The sequence below is a fragment of the Pristiophorus japonicus genome, chromosome 17 (assembly GCF_044704955.1).
Source record: "Pristiophorus japonicus isolate sPriJap1 chromosome 17, sPriJap1.hap1, whole genome shotgun sequence".
NCBI classification, from domain to species: Eukaryota; Metazoa; Chordata; class Chondrichthyes; family Pristiophoridae; genus Pristiophorus; species Pristiophorus japonicus.
In genome coordinates, this window is record NC_091993.1 from 109,973,461 (window position 1) to 109,997,927 (window position 24,467).

At 45.1% G+C, this 24,467-nt stretch overlaps 1 protein-coding gene across 1 annotated transcript in view; it reads right to left on the reverse strand.

The window, feature by feature from the left end:
• The window catches only part of LOC139228026 (TBC1 domain family member 30-like), a 103,574-nt gene that overhangs the window by 5,216 nt on the left and 73,891 nt on the right, over positions 1 to 24,467 (reverse strand). The window contains exons 7-10 of the mRNA XM_070859174.1: positions 14,328 to 14,496; positions 8,548 to 8,644; positions 1,607 to 1,704; positions 1,393 to 1,514 (exon numbers count right to left, since the gene is read on the reverse strand). Of these exons, the coding sequence (XP_070715275.1) occupies positions 1,393 to 1,514; positions 1,607 to 1,704; positions 8,548 to 8,644; positions 14,328 to 14,496 (486 nt within the window). The remainder of the gene's footprint in view (positions 1 to 1,392; positions 1,515 to 1,606; positions 1,705 to 8,547; positions 8,645 to 14,327; positions 14,497 to 24,467) is intronic.

Sequence of the window (24,467 nt, forward strand, 5' to 3'; positions counted from 1 at the left end):
TTTAATAATTTAATGCTGGTAAGCTGCTGCAATGTGTAAGGTGCTTGTGCAGGTTGCTGTGAGCTGGCCAGAATGTGTTGTATGTTTCATTTTCCAGCCTCAGCCCGCAGTGTGTCCCTCGTTACCCTGGCAACCCGATCTTTTTGGCACAGATCTTAGGCTCCACCCCCAAAGCTAAAGGACAGGCTAGGTGACGCCAAACTCAACAATTCAAACAGGAAATGTTGGCTGATTTTTTTTTGGTGTAGTTGAGCCCCAGAAAACGGGCGTAATTCTTCAAGTACGCCAAAAAACGGCTTTGAGGAAAATTGAGCCCATAGATGTATGGGGATGTATAGATTCTATGGGGATCAAGGGGTATGGCGAGAAAGCAGGAATGGGGTACTGAAGTTGCATGTTCAGCCATGAACTCATTGAATGGCGGTGCAGGCTCAAAGGGCCGAATGCCCTACTCCTGCACCTATTTTCTATGTTTCTATGTACAAGATGACAAGATGTTCAATTTCACCACGCATGTCCCAGCCAAAATAAACGAGTTAGGGGTAAATCTTATAGTAAATTGCCCCTGTTCTTTCCCAGTCAATTGATGAATATAATTTTTTTTAATATATCAAGATGATGACAGAGTTGGGAAACTCAAATCTCGCTCCACATAGCCACCTATTGGCCAGTGACTGCAACCACGTCGTGACAGTTGACATAGAAAAACTGAATGGGAACGGTTGACATCACAATTATCAATGGTAATGCAAATGGAAAAACTTGACCAAATTTAGGAAAACAGAAAGTAAGACAGGAATTGCATTTCCTATGCAGGATTTCTAATAATACACACAGAATGATCTCCTATTTTTTAAATTACTAATAAAAAGATTTGATAAGGCTAGTATTTGGCCCTGAAATTCAAAATGTTCTGCCAGTCTCCTGCTGAGAGATTGGTAGAACCAACCTGGAATTTCAGAGCCTATGTATCTAAGATATATATTTTATAGAATGTATGTGTAAATAAGAATTCAGTTAAAAGGCAACAGAAGAAACGGCCACCGATGGTTGAGCGATTATAATCAGGGATGCTCAAGAGGGCAGAGTTAGAGGAGCGCAGACACCTCGGGGGGTTGTGGGGTTGGAGGAGATTACAGAGATAGGGAGGGGCTTTTATTCTGGTACTTTTGACATCTATTTTTCAGCACAGCCATCTCTCTCTCTCTCTCTCTCTCTTACCCACGTAGCTCACTCCCCAAACCATTTCCTGCAGCACTGATATTGCCAATCTGCCCCCGTGGTTTCTCTGATTGTTGACATTCTCCTCCTTCATTTCTTCTCTTGCCCTCCTCAGAATTTTCCCACTATGGCCACAGTAAGTAAAAGAGCTGAATATTATTGCCCTGTTACCTGTCTTCTGACAGCTCGGTGGATTATGTGCACATGGGTAGTCCACTGCAGAAAGCACGGTACAGGTTCCATCAGCCCCATTCGATGCTTTGCTCTTACATAGAGTTTCTTTCAAGTGGCAGCTGTAAGGGAAGTGAAATAAAGTCATCACATTTCTGCAGTGGAAAGCTTTGAAATGAGGCATGTTCTACTTTTTAGCATGTAGGGAAAATACCTTGAGGCTGTGACCTTTGCCTGGAAGGGGGCAAGACTGTACTTCTCTCTCAGTTCAACCACTTGAGGGAAGGGGAAAGATGCCATTGAATACACCGCCTGCAAGACATGTAGCAATACTTTTAGATATACAAACCAAAACATAATTCCAGTTTATAAATTATAAGCAAGAGAGAGGCTATGACCCTCAAATTCCGGCCTTGCCGGGTCCGTATGGAATATGTATGGACCCGGTGAGGCCTCACAAAAGCCATTTTTTGGCACGCAATGCGCATACGCCAAAAACCGGCTTTTCCAATCTGTCAAGGTATGTCTTGACAGATCCTCCGCATCCCCACAGCAAGGACATTCGCGTGGGCGAGATTACGCTATTTGCGCAGCGAATGTCCTTGAAACCTTTACGCCTGGTAAAAGCAGGCGCATAGCCTACTTTTACCAATGTAAAAGTTCTAAAACATATAAAAATAAAATGTAATTACACATTTTTATAATAAAAACCCTGTCCACTGAGGTAAGTTTATTTTAAACCCTATTAAAACACATTAAGAAAAAAATCCCTCAAATATATATTTTTTCTAAAACATTTAATTAGCTTTCATTTCAATTAATTTTAAATATGTGTGGTGTTTTTAAACATTTATTATGCTGTGTTTGGGAGTTTTCGAGGTTTATTCTCATTGATAGTAGTGGGACCTCGTAAAATTGGAGTTCCCATTACTATCGATGAGAATACTACACAGTGATTGGTGGTCCAGGCCCACGTGACTCCAGCTTCTCCGTCTGTATCGAGAAGACGTGGACGCGCTGCGAAGCGCAGGGAAAGAAGGCCTCCGACCGGAATCCAAAGCGCTTCTGGGACTACCAGGTACAGTCATAGTGAAATTTTGGCCGGAGGCGTTCGTCCACAGAAAGCCTCTGACCGAATTTCAGGGCCTATAATTTTTGACTGCCGCTGTTCCTGCACCAGTAACTAATGCACTCTTTAGTAAATCTTTCTGTGTGGTTTTTAAGTGCAGGCAGCAACTGAGTTAATGCCTGTGTTAAGCAATACACAGAGGGAATTAGTACGATCGTATTAGGTGTTCATATGGGAACAGTGCTGGTTGTAAAATATACCCCTGTGTTTTATGGGTAATAACAATGTCATAATTATAAATACAGCTGAGTGCTATATTTAAAGCTTGCCAGAAAGAATACCTGCACTTCTTGTCTGACTGGTGGCCTGCAAATGATTAGGAGTATCAGGAGCATCCTGAAGGATTGGTATCCACATACAAGCACACCATACCGTAGGCCAAAAAACAAACTGGATTGGAGGCATTAAATCAAAATGGAGTGTTCCTCATTCCCGAGTGATAAAGTGAGGAAACTGCAGTCTAATTTAACCCTTCTCCTACTGAAAATGAATGTCACGGGGGATGCTTACCAGTGTTCGCTCCCTACAGCAAAATCGTCAACACATTTGTTATACAAGACTTTACTATAAATTACAAACCTCCTCCGTATAGTCAGTATGGCAAACGATAAATCCCACACTTCAAAGGTTAAAATGGTAAACAGTTCATTACTGGGTTGGTGTAATGTGGAATTGACTCTGCACAAAAATATTCCTAAATAGAAAAATAATTGCAATATTAAAAGCAACTAGGAGGATCATCTTTGTCAGGACGGGCCAGTGTCATTTTTCCTCCTCTCAAGATGGCTGCATATTACAAACCATTCCCTAGGTAAGGGGAAGTTAGTTCATCGGCCTTTGTCAATACTGCTCTCAAGACGACTGCAAGAAGACATGATATAAACACTAATGTAAGATAATGTACAATCAAACAGGAATCTTGAAAAATGTGTGGACAATGAACAAAAAAATGACGTGATTATTGACCATTTTCTGAAAGCATTCAGTCAGTTAGCATAATTAATATTGGGATAGAAAAAAAATAAATTATAAGCAGGGCAATTGGAAAAGCATAGCCACCTTTTATCTGTAAACCCCACAGATATCGTGCTCTGCTGCAAAAGCACCGCCCCTCCCCCATCCCACCCCGACTGTAAAGTGGGGGGAAGTGGGGGAGGGGAGGGCGCTGGGGGAGGGGGTAGAGAAGAATAACCCTGAACTTGGAGGAGGGCAAAAACCTCTCTACTCTTCAATAGAGATTACCGATACACATCCCCAATAACCCATAACTTCTTTGCAAGAAATGAGGAAATTTCTCCATAATCTCCTGCAACTTTCCAATGGCTCTGATTAGAAATCAAAAGATTCAATTTTAAATTTTAACTCTAAACCTGTACAACTAAATGGTAAGATCAATAACTAGCTGGGTCAATACATTTTTAAGAACAGGGTTGAATATTATAAGAATAAGCACGGAAGATCAAATGCTCTAAAGAGGCAATGGGCCATAACTTGCGGCCTCTCGGGGTGTGCCAAGGTGCAATGTGCCCGTAGTGACCCCGCAAGTTCAGGGTGCAGGCAGGCGCTATGCATGCGCTAAAGCCCGGAACTTGCGATCTGAAAAGAATTCTCTTGTCCAATCATCTGCATCCCCAGGAAAAGGGCCTCCCAGAAAAATAAAATGTTATCAATAATTTTTACGTTTAAAAACCTGTGAAATAAGATAAGTTTAATTTAAGCCCCTTTAAAACATGTACATTTATTTTTTTTTAAAAATCAATTTTTGTTTTAAATATTTAATTAAATGGCATTTTAAATATATGATGTTTTTAAAAACATTTTATTTGAAGTGTAGATGTATTTTTTAGGGTATTCCGATTCGTACTTACAGGGTTTCCATACGTACGGAATCCCCATAAGCATGAATGGGGATTCCCTTCTGCCATTTGTTGGGCCGGCCCATGTGATCCTAGGGGCGCTTGTGAACCGCATGCACCTGGGATACGTGGGTCTCTACCCGGAGAGCCCCAGGACCTCGGACCAGGACCTCCTGGACCACCAGGTGCGCGGACATTTTATTTGCGGAGGCATTTCCTTGCGGGAAGCCCCCAACCACAAATTCAGGGACATTGGTTCCTGTACTGTTTACGATCATGGTTGTGTTATCTGTGAAATGTAACCGGCCAGAGATGAATTGTGTGGGTCGTGAGGTTGAATTAATATACTGCAATGTTGCTCAGTTATCTTTGGGAGTAGGGGAGGAGCGTCACAGAATATTTCGTACAATCATAAACTAGTACAGCACAGAAGGAGGCCATTCGTCCCTTCGAGCCAATGCCGGCTCTTTCGCAGAACAATCCAGTTAGTCCCCCTCACCCGTTCTTTCCCCATAGTCCAGTCATTCTTTTCTCCATCAAGTATTTATCCAATTCCCTTTTGAAGGCTACTATTGAATCGGACTCCACCACCCTGTCAGGCAGTGCATTCCAAATCCTAACCACTCGTTGCGTTAAAAAGTTTTTCCTCGTGTCGTCTCTGCTTCTTTTGCCAATCACCTTGAATCTGAGCCCTCAGCCTTTGTAAACAGTTTCCCTTTATTACTCTATCTAAACCCTTCATGATTTTAAACAACTCGATCAAATATCCTCTTTGGACTTTTGCCGATGGCTGTTTGATTCCCTCCCTTCAGGGTACGGTTGATAGGGCAAATTGCCCATGTTTTGTGAAGGGGACGGGCTTGGTGGCCTTTTCTTCTAACATTTCTTAATGTTTTAAAATCAGATGGAGCGACTCAAGCTGATCGTTCCAGCTTTGCTCCACCTCTCCCGACTGGCCTGAGGCAGCGGTCCTGCCGTGCGGGGGATTGTGGGTAATTTGTAGCCCTCCATGACATATCACATTGAAATAAGAGTCTCACAAAAATTGTCAAGCATTTATATTCCCCTATGTTTAAACAATAATGATGATTAAAGCTGTCCCACACTTGGCAACCCTTCGAGATGAAAAGTGTTGGTGCCATTTGAACAGGACCCAAACCTTGCTTTAAATGTGTGACTCGAGACAACTCTTGCTAACAACTACTGCCGCTCCCCAGCACGAGAGAGCAAACAATGCGTCCCTAGTGTGCTGGAGGCAAAATGTTCTAATGACAGTACAGTTCCCAGAACTCCACACTGCCTTGTGAATTGGTCTGTTGCCTGCAGAATGTTTTGTGCAGGGGACTGTAGTGAGACCAATATTCATATCATTTTTCATGCGGGACAAAGAGGTACATTTGTATTCTGTCTGGCTTACAATGACTTGGTTTGTAAATAGACAACACAATGGCTTTTGATTTCTATGAAATAATCAGGTCAATGCTGGAGTGCGAAATCGTACCCGATGTATGATGTGTTCTGGAGAGTTTCATTGGCTCCAGTTGTTAGAATGTAAATCCAATGCCCGATCACCACCTTGGGTTTGGTTTGGTCCTGCCAGCACAGCGAAGAGCGGGCATGTGCCAGCAAGTCTGTACTTGACTTTTACTGTTGCAACTTTTGCTTCCAACATAATTGAAGCACTAAGGGTCAGGTATAATAAGGTAGGACAACCAGTGGTGGCTGATAATTAGGTATAACTCAGTTATAATGGGGCTTGCAGACCCTGAAGACTCTTCCTTACTTGACGAGAGATATGTCTGCATTCAATGACTTCTAAGGAATGGTTACTGCCACCCTTCCCCATAGTAAAACTATCAATAATCTTCTCAGGCTGTTGTGGAACCAGGTCGTGGGGTGGGGCAGAAAGCGAGGCAGGCACATGTTCACATAGCATTTGGTCCCTGCATTATAGAAGCACGTTATATAGTCAGTTCAGTGGACTTAATGGTCTTTCCTCAATCTGTCAGGGGTGTGAATGAACAGGTGCTAGTAACCCTCCATACGTTTGCCCAGATAGCTGTTCTTCCTATGTGAGCCTAGACCCTGAGTACAGGCAGACTATCTGACCTATGATGGGGGGCGTCAGGGGCAAGTGGGGAGGGGGGATGTTCGAGCTGAGCTTGATCCTGTCCTCACCTCATACCTACGTACAGTTAAGAAAGAACTTGACTTTATATAGCACCTTCCCCCACCCTCAGAACATCCCAAAGCACGTCACAGCCGAAGAATTACTTTTACCGTGTAATCGCTATCGTCGTGTAGGCAAAAACAACAAGTTTACACATGACAAGATCCCATAAACAGCCAGTGAGATGAATGATCAGTTAAGCTGCTTTTAGTGTTGGTTGAGGGAGAAATCCTGGCCAGGATTTCAAGAGAACTCCCTGATGTTCTGCAAATAGCCCCAAGGAATCTTTTCTATCCATTGGAACATGTAGACAGGCCTTGTCTCACCCAAAGGACAACACATCCAACAATGCAGCACTCCCTCGGTATCGCACTGAAATGTCAGCCTAGTTCACGTGCTCAAGTCACATTAACATGAATGGGTGGATAATTATGGGCTGCTGAGTGCAGAAGCAGAAAATCCCGTCTCTGAAGTAAGACTTAAACCCACGACTTTCGGACAAAAATAAGATTACTACCAACTGAGCCAAGCTGCCAGTTGCCACAAAGTTATACAGCCAAAAAGAAACCATGTAAGAAAACCATGTCAGTATTCAATTTCTGTGGGTAATTCATGTACGTGTGCGATTTTAATGCTGGAGTTTAAGCTCTGAGTGAACCCTTAACCTCAAACTATGTACAGGCCTAAAACTGCTAATGCTCGCCTCGGTCTGATCTGGTCTGTAACTGCCAAAATGTGCTTGTGTAATTGATGTGATTAACTGGTGTGTGTAATGTGATTAACTCATGTGTGTGATTAATGTAATTAACTTGTGTATGCAACAACATCATGTGGGGAAACTCTACATGCGCCACTAGGTGGGGGCCGGGACTCAGCCGACAGGGACCAATCATGGACAGATCATGCACGCGAAGAACCAATCACTTGGCCAGAAGGGCTCGTGCCCGAGCAGATTACGCACTCGGGATTGTATAACCAGGACAAGCCGAGCACAGACTGTCACAGCGGAGAAGACAGAACTATAAGCGAGAGAGGATGTAGTCATGAGCGAAGCCAAATCGCCGCACTCCGTTGTCCAGGACCAAAATGAGAAGTAAAGCCTGTCTGGGCCTGTTAATTACTGCCTCTATTTTGTTAAGCTTTTATACTGTAATATACTTAATAAATTGTCCCTACTTGTTGCAATGTGGTAATCTTACTGTCAATTCTTTCGCCGGGTCTGAACGAAACCTTACAACCAGCAATTAACACTGCACATTCCTACTCATCTCTTCAGAAAGAATGTCTCAAATCAATATCCATTGAGCTACCCTCTGGAGTGACCAAAGATTTCCAGCGATTCATTTGTCAGTCAACTTGATAAATCTAAGATGAATAAATGTAAAATCATTTTGGGGCTTTTAATTTTGGAAAGGCCGTCAAATAAAAAAAGAAAGACTTGCATTTATATAGTGCCTTTCACGACCTCCCAAAGCGCTTTACGGCCAATGCAGTACTTTTGAAGTGTAGTCACTGTTGTAATGTAGAAGAGCAGCAGCCAAATTGCGTACAGCAAGCTCCCACAAACAGCAATGTGATAATGACCAGATAATGTGTTTTAGTAATGTTGATTGAGGGATAAATATTGGCCAGGACACCGGGGATAACTCCCCTGCTCTTGTTCGAAATAGTGCCACGGGATCTTTTATGTCCACTTGAGGGAGCAGACGGGACCTCAGTTTAATGTCTCATCTGAAAGACGGCACCTCCGACAGTGCAGCACTCCCTCAATGAAGTATCAGCCTAGATTACATGCTCAAGTCTCTGGAGTGGGCTTGAATTCACAGCCTCCTGACTCAGAGATGAGAGTGCTACGACTGAAGCAAGGCTGCGAACTTCCCGACTAGTATTGCGGTATCACAGGCACAGAACAAATAGTAGCAGTGAATCTTTAGATCAAGTGTCCTGGGATTGCCACTCCACACTTCAAATTGAATTACTTTCTGGCTTTATACTCTCACCTGCATCAGCTCACTGCAGTCCATCAGTTTAGTCTCCATCATCTCCTGGCTCAGCCATTTGGAAACTTCATCGGGACTCTGACACTTTTTGATCCACCTGTGGCAAGACAAAGTGCTGTTATCAGACACCAGCTCATAATAACAGAACATGTAACAGGAACCAGCTACCCAGACTTACTGAGCAAAGATAATGCTGTTTTTTATTAACTTGGTGACCTCCTCAAAACCATAGCGGGGGTGAAGATCATCTGTCGTGTTACTGTAGCACTGATAAATTAACGATGGAGTTTGATCGCAGATCAGCCATGATCTTATTGAATGGTGGAAAAGGCTCGAGGGGCTAAATGGCTTACTCTTGTTCCTATGGTCCTCTAAGCTTCCTTCGTGGATTTAAACGAATACGTCAGAGCTGTTATGGCACTGCAAGGAATTTTCTCTCCACATGCTCTGTCTCGTGAATTCATGCAGCAAGAATGATAGCAAATTCAGTGTTCCTTTATCTGCAGACTTAAAAGCCAGTGATCACTTGTAACCCTTTTATAGTCCCCGTCTCTAACTTGTTTAAAGCTCATGCTGCTGATCTGAAAAAAATTGATCACTGTTGGGCAACATCATTGTTCATGCAGTAATTGTACTCGTCTTTTTATATCACTGAACTGCTTCCAATTGTATCAGTTTCTATTGTGTCAAAGCTGCTCCATGAATACTGTGGGATAGATTCAGCACAAACAGGCATGCATGAGGTGCAATTGCTCTGAACACACCTTTAAAGCAACCCGGCACGCACAAGATTTTCACACTTGCAAGTTGCCCTGCCTGGTCGCTGAATTAGCTGGCAAAGTCTGTACAAGTTATAATCCAGCGGCAAGTTCTACAACTGCAAGCCGTTTGTGTGCTGTCATTTTTAGTCAGAAGCAGGGAGTGAAATCCCGGTCCCAAGAAGGTTTAACTGTCTCCTCTGGCAAACGCATTGTGTCATTGCCTCCAATGCGAACGTTGGTCTCTCTTAGGAGGTATTCAAACCTCTAAGGGGCACATCATCAAAAGTGGAGACTTACTTCACAGAAGCAATTAAACTAAACCAACATCTTAAAATACATATTTAATGTATGTTATAGGAACTAATGACATCATGGAACTGAAATTCGACTTGGGCAGGGATACAAAATTATATGGAATATTGTACATCTTGAATCTGCCGTCCATTATACGTCCCATCCAATATTCAGCTGTGTTGACTTCAGATGGGGCGTATAACCTGCCCAAGTCAAATTTCACCCCCGTAATACAGACAGTCACACAGACAAGCCACGTGTCAGTATCTTGCTGCAATACAGAGCAGTTCTGACAGCGTCTAGAGAGGAACCAGTCTGCACTGGTTATGTAAGCAGCCTAATTGGCGTTGTGCACGTCTGAACTCCAGCCAATAATCAATATCATTCTATTTAAGGGCTGACTTTATATTGCACGCTACTGATGAAGTGCTTGGCCTATCAACTGCACTTATCAGGAAGTTGTGCGTGCTGCTTTCAATTCTCTATCCATTATGGAAGTTAAGGCAGCACGCTGGTACTGAGCAGTGTAAACTATGTAAACTTGGCCATTTTGTGCCTGGAATTAAAGGGAAGGGGAACTTATCAATTGTCTCTCAGTTCCCAATGGAATGCTGGAAACAGTTTCTGATTCGCTGACAATGTCAGCTGTGGCTCAGTGGGTAGCGCACTCTCCTCTGAGTCAGAAGGTTGTGGGTTCAAGTCCCACGCCAGGAACTTGAGCACAATAATCTAGGCTGATACTTCAGTGCAGTGCTGAGGGAGAGCTGCATTGTCGGAGGTGCCGTTTTTCGGATGAGGCGTTAAACCGTCTGCCCTCTCAGGTGGACGTAAAAGATCCCATGGCACTATTTCGAAGAAGACCAGGGGAGCAATCCCCGGTATCCTGGCCAATGTTTATCGCTCCATCAGCAGCGTTTCCCACATTACAACAGTGACCACACTCCAAAAGTACTTCAGTGGCTGTAAAGTGCTTTGAGACATCCGGTGGTCGTGAACCGCGTAATATAAATGCAAGTCTTTCTTTCTTTCTTTTATTATTAACCGAAAGGCCAATTTTTGAGCTTTCCCTGTTGGCTGTGTATATTGGGCACATGGGAGGAGATGCTGCCAGAATTTTCTATAGAAAATTGTGCACAGTGAGCCCGCTAGTTCCTGATATGTGCGACTAGCGAACAACATTGCCTAGGTGCACCAGTTAATGCACGCAAGCTCACCCTGGCACCCAACTCCTCCTCCGCCTCTACTTGAGAACAGAACAAAATAGCTGGTGTGCCCATCTTCACTTCATCTGCCATCCAAAACCTTGCAATAAATTCTGTAAAAATCTTTTTAACACGGTCAAATTTCTTGTTTGTGAGATGCATAATGATTCTTTTGTTATCATTACATACAGTGCACAGGGTTTTCATCACTAAGTGGATGCCCTAAAAATTAAGATACATTGCCCAAGTGGTTACAGGTTGAACCTCCCTTATCCGGAATCCTCTGGACCTAGCCTGTTCTGGATAAGGGATTTTTCTGGATGAGGGTTGGTCACGTTAAATTGGATGGTACAGGTACTGAGCAAAGGGATATCAAGGCTGGCTGGCCTGGGGCTGGAAGTGCGGCAGAGAGATTGGGGGGGGGGGGGGGCGTGGGGGAGGGTGTGTGCAGTGTATCGCGGGGTCAGGCCAGCGATTGCGGGAGTTGGCAGCGAGGAAGGACTTCAATTTGTTCACGTCGGAGTTCTGCGCATGCGCCACCCGGTGGCCAGGAATAGTTCTGGACGTGGGGTGGTTTTGGATAAGGGAGTTCTGGATAAAGGAGGTTCAACCTGTATTACAATTTTCCAATTTGCACTGTAATCTGCTTAACGGTGTCAGTATAATTTTCTATTAACAGCTCAATGATTTACCACTCCCATAACGTAATCTCATATATAACTGACTGCCTCAATTAATGAGAGCGGAATTCAGTTGCAGGAATTTAGCCTGGAACTGGAATGGAGTCTTTTCTTAGCGTTTGGCATGATGTCCTCCTTTGCTTGTGTTAGTCATTTTGGAAGGTAAATTGCTAATTTGAAGAGATAATGTCCTATTTGCATCTTGCAATAGGCCGTGTTTGTGTTGCAATATACAACATAGTCCAGCGTACCAAATCTCTCAATTTGGAAATTTAATCGGATTTTAGATAAACACATCATGAGAAACCTCACTGAACACTTGGTTCGAAGACTGAGCATGCAAGATATTGTTTCATTTCCTGTTAATTATTATTTTTTAAAGATTTCTCCCTTTTCCTTGCGTTACCTTCACTGAGAGGGCAGGTGACTAACTTCTGCCAATGAAACTCTTGAGTTGCACAGTGGGTAGTGGAGGTGATTGTGTCCAGGGTGATTTGCTCTTAGCATTCCCTATCCCCCCAGGTAATCCATTGGCCCTCAGTAAGTGTCTAGGCCCCTCACCACCCCAAACCCCCCCACCACCCCCTGCACAGGCCGATCCACCCAACCCCTTCACCACTACCCCCCTCACCACCCCAACCCCCCCACCACTGCCCCCTGCACAGTGCCGATCCCCCCCACCCCCCCCTTCACTGCTCCCTGCACAGTGCCGATCCACACGCGAGGTATCGATGAAATTGAGCAACGACAACACGGCTATTTGCAATTAAGGATAAAATTGTCTATCCACCTTAAGAAGATCATATGCAACAGCATATCCATTTGATACCAAATCCATCAGTATCAAGGAAACCATCTCAACCAGCAAGAGGAGATTAATTCTGGAATCCTTCTCCTACCTCAATCTTCTAAATACTGAGCATTAAAAAAATACAAAATGTTTTATAACTAGAAGCATCATATTAAGATGGAACATAAGAATTAGAAGCAGGAGTAGACCATTTGGTCCCTCGAGCCTGTTCCGCCATTCAATATCATGGCTGATCTTCTACCTTGACTCCACTTTCTGGCATCAATATTCAAAAATCTATCGATCTCTGTCTTGAATATGCTCAATGACTGAGTATCCACAACCCTCTGGGGTAGAGAATCCCAAAGATTCACCACCCTCTGAGTGAAGAAATGTCTCCTTATCTCAGTCCTAAATGGCTGACCCCTTATTCTGAGACTGTGACCCCTGGTTCTAGACTCCTCAGCCAGAGGAAACATCCTCCCTGCATCTACCCTGTCAAGCCCTGTAAGAAGTTTCTATGTTTCAATGAGATCACCTCATTCTTCTAAACTCTAGAGAGTATAGGCCTAGTCTACTCAATCTCTCTTCATAGGGCAATCCCTCCATCCCAGGAATCAGTCTGATGAACCTCCGTTGCACTCCCTCTATGGCAAGTATATTCTTCCTTAGGTAAGGAGACCAAAACTGTATACAGTACTCCAGGTGCAGTCTCACCAGGGCCCTATATAATTGCAGTAAGACATCTTTATTAAGTAATCATATTAAGACAGCAATTTAATATTTAACGTATCAAATTCTACGACTTTTTGGAGACTGAAAAATAAATTAATGTTAAATCATCCTGCAGATAGTCACAGAAATCTGATACGTTAAAGTTAATCAAATTATTGGAGGTGACAGGCCAATAAAATTAAGGTGGTTAGAGAAGTGATTCTTGTCTATTCATCAAGCGTCTGACAAAAGGGGATGGGGAAGAATCTTTGCCGATTCTCCCGATGGTCTGCTGTAACATTGGCCGAACAGCTGCGGAAACCTTGGGAAGACAGCCGTTTGGCCAGGATTTCCATGGCTCTTCCGTAAAAGTTACGGGAGACATGCAGGACAACCCACCGTGGAAATTCGCTATAAGCATAATTCTGTGTCGTTTGGGGTTTGTAACCAGAGGCAGCCCTGGGGCTTTGTGTTACCTAGCAACCCTAACTGCAGGATCCCAGACTAACATTCTGCAAACTCCAATGCAAAGTTCCAGCCTTTCCCATTTCGATGCAATAGCAGTATCTTAACAACAATGTTACTTTGGGGAGCAAACGGCCCCCTTATTCTGGTATTCCCATAAAGCACTGCAGAATGGAAGTGGGAAAAGAATTTATGGCGAACAGAAGCTCTCTTTCACTAAGGGTTCTGATAATAGAGTGACGATTATCCAGCGTATATACTATGTCTCAGTGGGCACTTTGCACTGATTCCTGGATGAGCCATTAGACTTAGCAGATCAACTCAGATGATGGAATCAGCCAGAATGGCCAAGGCTTCTTCGGCAGCACCTCCCAAACCCGTGACCTCTACCACTTAGAGGGACAAAGGCAGCAGGCGCATGGGAGCACCATCACCTGCAAGTTTCCCTCCAAGTCACACACCATCCTGACTTGGAAATATATCGGTGTTCCTTCATCGTCACTAGGTCAAGATCCTGGAACTCCCTCCCCAACAGCACTGTGGGAGCACCTTCACCACATGGACTGCAGTGGTTCAAGAAGGCGGCTCACCACCACCTTCTCGAGGGCAATTAGGGATGGGCAATAAATGCTGGCCTTGCCAGCAACGCCCACATCCCAGAAAAAAAACAGACCACTCCCACCCTGCAGCTCCTCTCACTGATACACAGCAGTGCTGACTGAAAGTATAGAGAAAGCAGCAATTCAGACCATGCTGACTGAAGGAGGAGAAATCAGTTATAAAGGGGTAGGTGGAATATTCAATCTCCTCTCACCTTTTCATTTTGATGTGATTCAGGGTTTTCATGTTAAAACAAACAATTTCAGATACTCACTCTCCAAGTTGAGCCCAGATTGCCAGAGCCACTCGAAGCAACACCTCTGACCCTTCAAAGAAGACTGCATCCCAAACACGGAGGATGGTCTCTTTGGGAAGACAGGAAGTGAAGAGAGTCAGAAACCATTGCATGGTGACAACACTGGTCGGCGGCAGCATACATCTCCCTGTTTGGAAACAAAATTCACGGTTTGAAAAGAATCTGAAATGTATTTTACCACAAAAGGTTCTTCTTTAAAAAAATAGGTTAAATTTCGGTGATGTTTGCATGGTGTTTATTACCATTCTGTTTGCACAAACCTTTATATCTTGCGCATCTCTTCCCACCTTCAGAAACCTCTTCAAAACTGACCATTTTTCAGCACAACTGGTCGCCTCCCTTAATTCCACCTCCATCCGCTCCCACCCCCGCGCCAATCTGTCCCTTTGTGATGTGTCTTGGGACAATTCACTACATTAAAGGAACAATACAAGTGTAAGTTGTTCCTATCCATTGCTACAGATTAGAAGTTGGGAAAACAAAGCTAGCAGTGACAATTATCGCCGCACAAAAGCTGCGGGCAATGTAAACTAATTTCTCACTCTTCCTTTTCTCCTGAGCAGCTGGAGGAAGTTTTAAACATAAGCCTCTCCCTGACAACGGAGGCAGCTCGACGCTGGAGCAGATGGAAGGAGTTTTAAACATAAGCCTCTCCCTGACAATGGAGGCAGCTCGAGCCTGGAGCAGATGGAGGGAGTTTTAAACATAAGTGTCTCCCTGTCAACGGAGGCAGCTCGAGCCTGGAGCAGATGGAGGGAGTTTTAAACATAAGTGTCTCCCTGTCAACGGAGGCAGCTCGAGCCTGGAGCAGATGGAGGGAGTTTTTTTAAACATAAGCGTCTCCCTGACAATGGAGGTAGCTCAAGCCTGGAGCAGATGGAGGGAGTTTTAAACATAAGCGTTTCCCTGACAATGGAGGCAGCTCGAGCCTGGAGCTATTTACAGGTCCTGTCAAGGGGACAAAACGAGAAATAAAAAGTAATTACATTATGACATCACAAGGATGGAGGACGGTGATTGGTTCTTCCATATTAATTGAATCACTTGCCAGGGAATGAATCTTAAAGAAAGCTAACAACCGATCTAATTTGCTTCATTTGCTAATTTTCTCATTTTAATTTCATTTATAATGAAGGTACATATTATTTAATTTTGTTTAATATAATCTTTATTATACTGATTTTACTATTGTATACTCTTTATTATATCATTTACAATGTAATTTGAATTTCTTTTTAAAAGTTTTTTCGCCTGTGTCTATCTGTGTGCACATTTTGGCTGCCGCTTCAGACCTGAGCCTTTAGCCTCTTTTTAGAAACATAGAAACTAGGTGCAGGAGGAGGCCATTCAGCCCTTCGAGCCTGTACCACCATTCAATAAGATCATGGCTGATCATTCACCTCAGTACCCCTTTCCTGCTTTCTCTCCATACCCTTTGATCTCTTTAACCGTAAAGGCCATATCTAACTCCCTCTTAAATATATCCAATGAACTGACATCAACAACTCTCTGTGGCAGGGAATTCCACAGGTTAACAACTCTTTGAGTGAAGAAGTTTCTCCTCATCTCAGTCCTAAATGGCTTACCCCTTATCCTTAGATTACGTTCCCTGGTTCTAGACTTCCCCAACATCGGGAACATTCTTCTTGCATCTAACCTGTCCAGTCCCGTCAAAATGTTATATGTTTCTATGAGATCCCCTCTCATCCTTCTAAACTCCAGTGAATACAGGCCCAGTCGATCCAGTCTCTCCTCATATGTCAGTCCTGTCATCCCGGGAATCAGTCTGGTGAACCTTCGCTGCACTCTTTCAATAGCAAGAACTTCTTTCTCCTGCTTTTTCTCTCTTTCCATCAATGGTCAATATCTAACGTGTTGTAAAATTGTTATGAAGCGCCTTGGGACATTTTACTATGTTAAAGGCACTATATAAATTGTCGTGTATGTACATGCTGTTTGTAGCCACTAGATGGTGTCATTGTTGGAGGCCACTGAGCAGCACGCACATGGTGCTGCTCTGGTATAAAAGGCCAGCCATTTTGTGAGTCAGGCATTTTGGGCCATAATAATGCAGGAACAAGGTTGTACCTTGTTCAGTTAAACAGTACTCAGTTTGTATCTTTATTGCATACGTAACATAAATAAAAGTTATTATTATTATTAAAGTGGCAGCGCAACATTGGGTCTGAAAGAAACATGCTACTGGATGTCCATTCACCCACATTCCCAGCTGGCAAGGATTGGATGGAGAGAGCCATGTTGGCACAGGGAAAATTAATGAGAAGGAAAAATGCAGGACATCTAATGTTCAAATAGTTTCTATGGGGGAAAAAAAAATGGAATCAACTTAGCAGTTAAGTGGAATATGCCAGTTCGCTAATTCCACTATGGATTTAACTGGCGGTAGTTTTCTATGCTGGTTGAACAATTTAACCCAAAAAATAAACAATGTTGTCACTCTATCCATTAATGTTTTGTTTCAGTATGCCTACAGGTCTTTTTTGGTGAACATTCTGTGAAGAATTTGATGTGGTGATCTATGCCTCAACACAACGTCACAGTGGACGGACGGGCGTTTTGCACGTACCCTGAATCATTCTGGTACATCTCCGAGAGTCTGGCTGAACAGCAGCCTTGGTAGAGGCCTGAAAGTAGGCCTGCCAAAAAAAAATCTAAAATGGCCAATTTTTTAACTTCAAATAACATAAGGAAGTCTTGTCGGTGTAATGTTTCTGCACGATAATAAATGAACTGCGAGACCACAGGCACTTGGCACCTTTCCACCGTTCTACAAAGCAATTCTAATACAAATTAAACCTGATACACACGCAACTGGTGGGCCAAGAAATATTCTGTTTGATTCAGGATTTATATAAACTGCAGATGCAACAGGCAACTTGCAAATCTGTGCACCGCAGCTCATGCAGTCAGTCGGTGAGGGCTATGTTGGAAACGTGCCGCCACAGAGGCTCGGAGCTGATGGACGGGGAGAGAAGGGAAAATCCCCCAGCCTGCCGCACAGCTCGGGCACTAGCTGCCAAAACTGCATCAGCAGAGGCCTAGGACTAGCAGGGGGACAGAAAGTTGAGAATAAGTTTGGAAAAGTATGGGGATATTTGAATTCAATGCAGCAAATCGCTACCCCAAGAAGGGTCGTCGTCTTAAAAAAAATTAGGGTGAGAAAGAAAGATTTGCATTTATATAGCGCCTTTCACGATCACCGGGCGTCTCAAAGCGCTTTACAGACAATGAAGTACTTTTGGAGTGTAGTCACTGTTGTAATGTGGGGAACGCGGCAGCTAATTTGCGCACAGCAAGCTCCCACAAACAGCAAGGTGATAATGACCAAATAATTTGTTTTTATTATGTTGATTGAGGGATAAGTATTGGCCCCAGGACACCGGGGACAACTCCCGTGCTCTTTTTCGAAATAGTGCCGTGGGATCTTTTACATGCCCCTGAGAGGGCAGATGGGACCTGAAACGTCTCATCTGAAAGACGGTACCTCTGACAGTGCGGCACTCCCTCAGCACTGTACTGGTGCGTCTTGCCTGGAGCAGTTTTATGAATACTCTAGGGGCACTTAGCGGAACTGGTGGCATACAAATTAATAGGCTGAAAAAAATATTAAATGCTGGTGGGTCTGAACATAGAAACATAGAAAATAGGTGCAGGAGTAGGCCATTCGGCCCTTCGAGCCAGCACCGCCATTCAATGAGTTCATGGCTGAACATGCAACTTTAATCTCGCCATACCCCTTGATCACCCTAGTAGTAAGGACTACATCTAACTCCTTTTTGAATATATTTAGTGAATTGGCCTCAACAACTTCCTGTGGTAGAGAATTCCACAGGTTCACCACTCTCTGGGTAAAGAAGTTTCTCCTCATCTCGGTCCTAAATATCTTACCCCTTATCCTTAGACTGTGACCCCTGGTTCTGGACTTCCCCAACATTGGGAACATTCTTCCTGCATCTAATCTGTCTAAACCCGTCAGAATTTTAAACGTTTCAATGAGATCCCCTCTCATTCTTCTGAACTCCAGTGAATACAAGCCCAGTTGATCCAGTCTTTCTTGATATGTCAGTCCCGCCATCCCAGGAATCAGTCTGGTGAATCTTCGCTGCACTCCCTCAATAGCAAGAACGTCCTTCCTCAAGTTAGACGACCAAAACTGTACACAATACTCCAGGTGTGGCCTCAGCAAGGCCCTGTACAACTGTAGCAACACCTCCCTGCCCCTGTACTCAAATCCCCTCGCTATGAAGGCCAACATGCCATTTGCTTTCTTAACCGCCTGCTGTACCTGCATGCCAACCTTCAATGACTGATGTATCATGACACCCAAGTCTCATTGCACCTCCCTTTTTCCTAATCTGTCACCATTCAGATAATAGTCTGTCTCTCTGTTTTTACCACCAAAATGGATAATCTCACATTTATCCACATTATACTTCATCTGCCATGCATTTGCCCACTCACCTAACCTATCCAAGTCATTCTGCAGCCTCATAGCATCCTCCTCGCAGCTCACACTGCCACCCAACTTAGTGTCATCCGCAAATTTGGAGATACTACATTTAATCCCCTCGTCTAAATCATTAATGTACAATGTAAACAGCTGGGGCCCCAGCACAGAATCTTGTGATACCCCACCAGTCACTGCCTGCCATTCTGAAATTTCCCATTTACTCCTACTCTTTGTTTCCTGTCTGCCAACCAGTTTTCAATCCACATCAGCACACTACCCCCAATCCCATGTGCTTTAACTTTGCACACTAATCTCTTGTGTGGGACTTTGTCGAAAGCCTTCTGAAAGTCCAAATACACCACATCAACTGGTTCTCCCTTGTCCACTCTACTGGAAACATCCTCAAAAAATTCCAGAAGATTTGTCAAGCATGATTTCCCTTTCACAAATCCATGCTGACTTGGACCTATCATGTCACCTCTTTCCAAATGCCCTGCTATGACATCCTTAATAATTGATTCCATCAATTTCCCCACGACTGATGTCAGGCTGACCGGTCTATAATTCCCTGTTTTCACTCTCCCTCCTTTTTTAAAAAGTGGGGTTACATTGGCTACCCTCCACTCCATAGAAACTGATCCAGAGTCTATGGAATGTTGGAAAATGACTGTCAATGCATCCGCTATTTCCAAGGCCACCGCCTTAAGTACTCTGGGATGCAGACCATCAGGCCCTGGGGATTTATCGGCCTTCAATCCCATCAATTTCCCCAACACAATTTCCCGATAATAAGCATTTCCCTCAGTTCCTCCTTCTTACTAGACCCTCTGACCCCTTTTATATCCAGAAGGTTGTTTGTGTCCTCCTTAGTGAATACCGAACCAAAGTACTTGTTCAATTGGTCTGCCATTTCTTTGTTCCCATCGTCTAAGTGTGCTGAAGCATTGCCCTATTCCGGGGACAGATTCGTGTTCATTCTCACACCTCTCCACATGGCACATTCCCCAATCTCAACCAGGCAATATGAGGAGGTACCAAATGGAGGAAGGGAGGGAGAATGCAGGCTGAGCCATTTTGCTCCCTGCACCAACAGGTTGGTTATAAGAAACATGGACACATCGCACCTTGAAAATGGTACATTGTACAACAAGGGCTCAGGAGTGGTGAGAAAACTCAAACTGAGATTAGCGAAGGAGCATCTGGAGGAACGTAAAGATGAACAAACCTGGAATGATGCTACACTGAACCAAGTTCCATCAGTCTATGAAAGCAAAATACTGCGGAGGCTGGAAATCTGAAATAAAAACAAAAATGCTGGAAACACTTAGCGGGTCAGGCAGCATCTGTGGGGAGAAAAACAGAGTTAACGTTTCAGGTCGATGACCCTTCAGCAGAACTGGAACTCAGCCCCTGCACTTGCTTAAAATCCTGTTACATCTCTAACTTTTTCCAGTTCTGACGAAGAGTCACCAACCTGAAACGTTAACTCTGTTTCTCTCCCCACAGATGCTGCCTGACCCGCTGAGTATTTCCAACATTTTCTGTTTTTATTTCTGTCAATATATGGGTTCCTCTCAGAAATAAATGAGGTCAGATTCCAGCAAAGCACTTGATTTCTTTCATTCTCAAATTTCTCCTCTCCTTGCCTAAAGATACCGAATCAATGTGAGCTCTCTAGTATCTTATCCAATTGGACATTCTTCGTGTGTGAGTCTAGAATGAGTTCAGGCAAACCATTTGACTGTTGAGGGCATAACATTGAAACCAAATCTTGTCCTCATCCAATATCCACACAGTTCACTTCTCAGCATAGTCACTACACAGCAATCAGGAGAGAAAACGTTTGGTGATTTTTTTCGCTCTCACTGGGACCACTTGTAGAACCCGCTATTGCCATCCTGAGATCAACTCACTCAGAGAGATCACGCTTGAAGCCTTCTGGATCATTCGTTAGGCCTCTGGATTACTCGCCCAGTAACACGTTCAGAGCAACGTTACAACTTTGCACTCTCCAGTTAAAGAGTCAAGTACAACAAAAGTGAATATTCGAGCATGTGCTGCCAACAGTATGAAGCCTGAACACTACCTCCATTATTCTAACAAGGTATTTGCTTCATGGTTTCTTTGCTTAAGAATTCATAGCAACACATTGCTATTAAGAACTAGTTGGTTTATTAACAAAGGTTTAACAATCACACTACACATTACCAGTTCATGCACCAGGCTCACAACTAAATGGATGCGTCTATTTGTATTTGCTGAATGGCAGCCGTTTCTCTGATTGGCTCTCCAGACCTATTGCTGGTTCGTCCCCTTGGAGGATAAGCCACACCCTGAAGTTCCTCTGCAATGTGTAACTGGAACCGTCCAGCCCAAGTTCTGACTGACTTACCAATTTGTAACTCGACCCATTTTGACTTCAGAAGCCACAGAGAATCGATCTCCCCAAAAGCCACGAGTTCCAACCGCAGTCCCTTACCCCAGCGCAAGTGCATCTCTCCTCAGCCAAAGTCCCTTACCGCCCCCCCCACCATAGATGGGGCATTGTGTGCAGATTGTTAACAGGTTTATTGGGTATGAAATGAATAGTGACAGTGTCAACTTCTGGATTTCATCCACCCCAACGATGTCCCGTGTAATACACACACCGAGCTAGCACGCACCATGGGGTAGGAAAAACGTCATCCCGTCATCCCCGAGTTCCCTCTCTCTCCTCCTAACCCCCCACCTATGTCTCTCTCTCACCCCCTCCCCTAGCTCTCTCTCCCCCCCCATCCCAAGGCTCTCTCTTTCTCCGCCCCCCCTCCAGACTCTCTCTTCCCCCATCCCCACCACTCTTCCCCTCCCCCCCCAGGCTCTTTCTCTCTCCCCGCTCTCCCCCAGACTCTCTCTCCCCCATCCCCCCCAAGCTATCTCCCCCCCCCCCCCCCGCAGGCTCTCTCTCTCTCCCTCCCCACCCACCCCTCGGCCGCCCGCCGCTTCTCTCCCTGCCGCCACTCTCGACACAGTGGGAGATGCATTCGGAGGCTCGGGGCTGCTCAGAGCTTTGGGCAGGCCTGATGGATCGGAGGATTGGCACTGCGGATGTCTACACAGCGGAGGCAACGTGGTGTTAGTGGAAACTACGCTGCGGGGGGGCGGTGCAGGTGGAGTCGGTGACTATTTGTCCTAACTCTCGCTTCTGCGCATGCGTCAGGAACAGCGAGAGTTACGACAAATAGTCACTCCACAACTAAATACTATTGTGTTCCTAACACAGATGAGGCTGCACACATGGAGGTTAAAGTAACAGTGACCTCAGTCTTTAACAAGACACTCCAGAGTGAGGAGCAGGCCTTAGGGGCTGGCTTATATACAGTGCTCCCAAAGGATGCTGGGATCCCTTGGGACTTCAGGGGATGAGCTCCCTGGTGGTGGAACATGGGAGTGCATGCTTTACAGATACACATCACTCCCTCCCCCAAAGTCAAAGTGAAAACTATTTACAAGGTGAGGCGGTCGGGAGCCTTTCTTTCCCTGGTGGATCGCCTCGGTACAAATGTCTGTTCTGGTGTGTTGGCTGTGCCCTCGCTGGGCTGGCATGTTGTTGGCCCTGCAGGGCTGCTAGGTGAGCCTGGCTTTGCTGGGCTGTTGGGCATGATGGGTTTGATTTCCTGGTCCGGCGTGGTGTCGTTGATCCTTTGGGTGTGTGTTGTGGGCTCAAAAAAAGGTGGTGTCTGCCGTGGGTTGTTCAGGGCAGTCTGTGAACCGCAGCCTCGTTTGGTCCAGGTGCTCGCGCCTTGTGCTGAATGGGTCGTGCCTCTGGGACCGTGGATCCGCACCTTCGCCCCGGAAAAGTTTCCAATGCCTGGCTCAAAAAGGGAAGGAAATGTGTTAAGAACCTAGGTACATGAGGCCTCATCGACATGTGATAGCGCTCGGATGTCATCCCAGTTCCAGCGGATTTTGCCCAGCCAGCTCCTTCCAAGCAGTGTGGGGCCATAGCCCGGGACAATCCAGAGTGGCAGTTCGTGCACCGTGAACCTCGTAGGTAACCTTGACCATGGCGCTGCCCAGAATAGTGATAAGCTCTTTGGTGTACGTTCTCAGTTTCGTGTGGATGGGGCTCAAGGCTGGTCTGAATGTCTTGTTGCACCACAGTCTCTCAAACATCTTTTTACTCATGATGGATTGGCTAGCACCAGTGTCCAGTTCCATGGCTATGGGTAAGCCATTCAATTTTACGTTTAGCATTATAGGTGGACATTTCGGCGAAAATGTGTGCACCACGTGTACTTCAGCATCTGCCTCCTCTCTCTGAAGCTCGAAATTGCTTTGATCCACCATGGACCGATCTTCCTCTGCCACGTGGTGGTTAGCAGGATTTGCAGAGCTTGCAGCTCGTTTGCAAGCTCGTTGGAGGTGCCCCATTGTTCCACAGCTCTTGCAAACATACCCTTTGAAGTGGCATGAATAGGCTGAATGGAAGCCTCCACAACGCCAACAAGGTGTGAATTGCCTTGCATTCATCCTTTGTTAGGGACTCTGAGTCATCTGGTTCACCTGAGGCCTGCTGGCATTTGCAGACTCGTGGGTTCTGCCCTGTACATTTCTGCTCGCAAACACAGTTCCAGTTAATTTATGAACATTGCTAGCACTTGTGTGCTGAGAGATTTGTTTGGTATTATCACTGGTGCACATAAACGCCTGTGCATTCGCAATGGCCTTACTGAGGGTCGGTGTCTCTACAGTCAAATGTTTTCGTAGGATGGTCTCGTAGCCAATGCCCAGTACAAAAAAGTCTCTGAGCATTTGTTCCAGGTAGCCATCAAACTCACATTGTCCTGCAAGTCGCCTTAGCTTGGCGACGTAGCTCACCACTTCCTGACCTTCAGATCGCTGGCACATGTAGAACCGATACCTTGCCATCAGCACGCTCTCCCTCTGGTTAAGATGCTGCCGAACCAGTGTACACAGCTCCTCATACGACTTATCTGTGGGTTTCACCGGAGCCAGAAGATTCTTCATGAGGCTGTAGGTTGGTGCCCCGCAGACTGTGAGGAGGACCGCTCTCCTTTTTGCAGCGCTTCCTTCTCCGTCCAGCTCATTGGCTACAAAGTACTGGTCTAGCCGTTCGACATAGGTTTCCCAGTCCTCACCCTCTGAGAACTTCTCCAGGATGCTCACAGTTTGCTGCATCTTTGCGTTGGATTCGTATACTCGTCGCCAATTATTGTGTTCCTAACACAGATGAGACTGCACACAGGGAGGTTAAAGTAACAGTGACCTCAGTCTTTATTAAGACACTCCAGAGTGAGGAACAGTTAGGGGTCGGCTTATATACAGTGCTCCCAAGTGATGCTGGGATCCTTTGGGACTTCAGGGAATGCGCTCCCTGGTGGCGGAACATGCGAGTACATGCTTTACAGATACACATCACTATTTCCCCCCCACCAAAGTAAAAGTAAAAACTATTTACAAGATGAGGCAGTCGGGAGCCTTTCTTTCACTGGTGGACCACCTCGGTACAAATGTCTGTTCTGGTGTGTGGGCTGTGCCCTCGCTGGGTTGGGCCTGATGGATCGGAGGATTGGCGCTGCAGATGTCGACACAGGGGAGGCAACGTGGTGTTAGTGGAAACTGCGCTG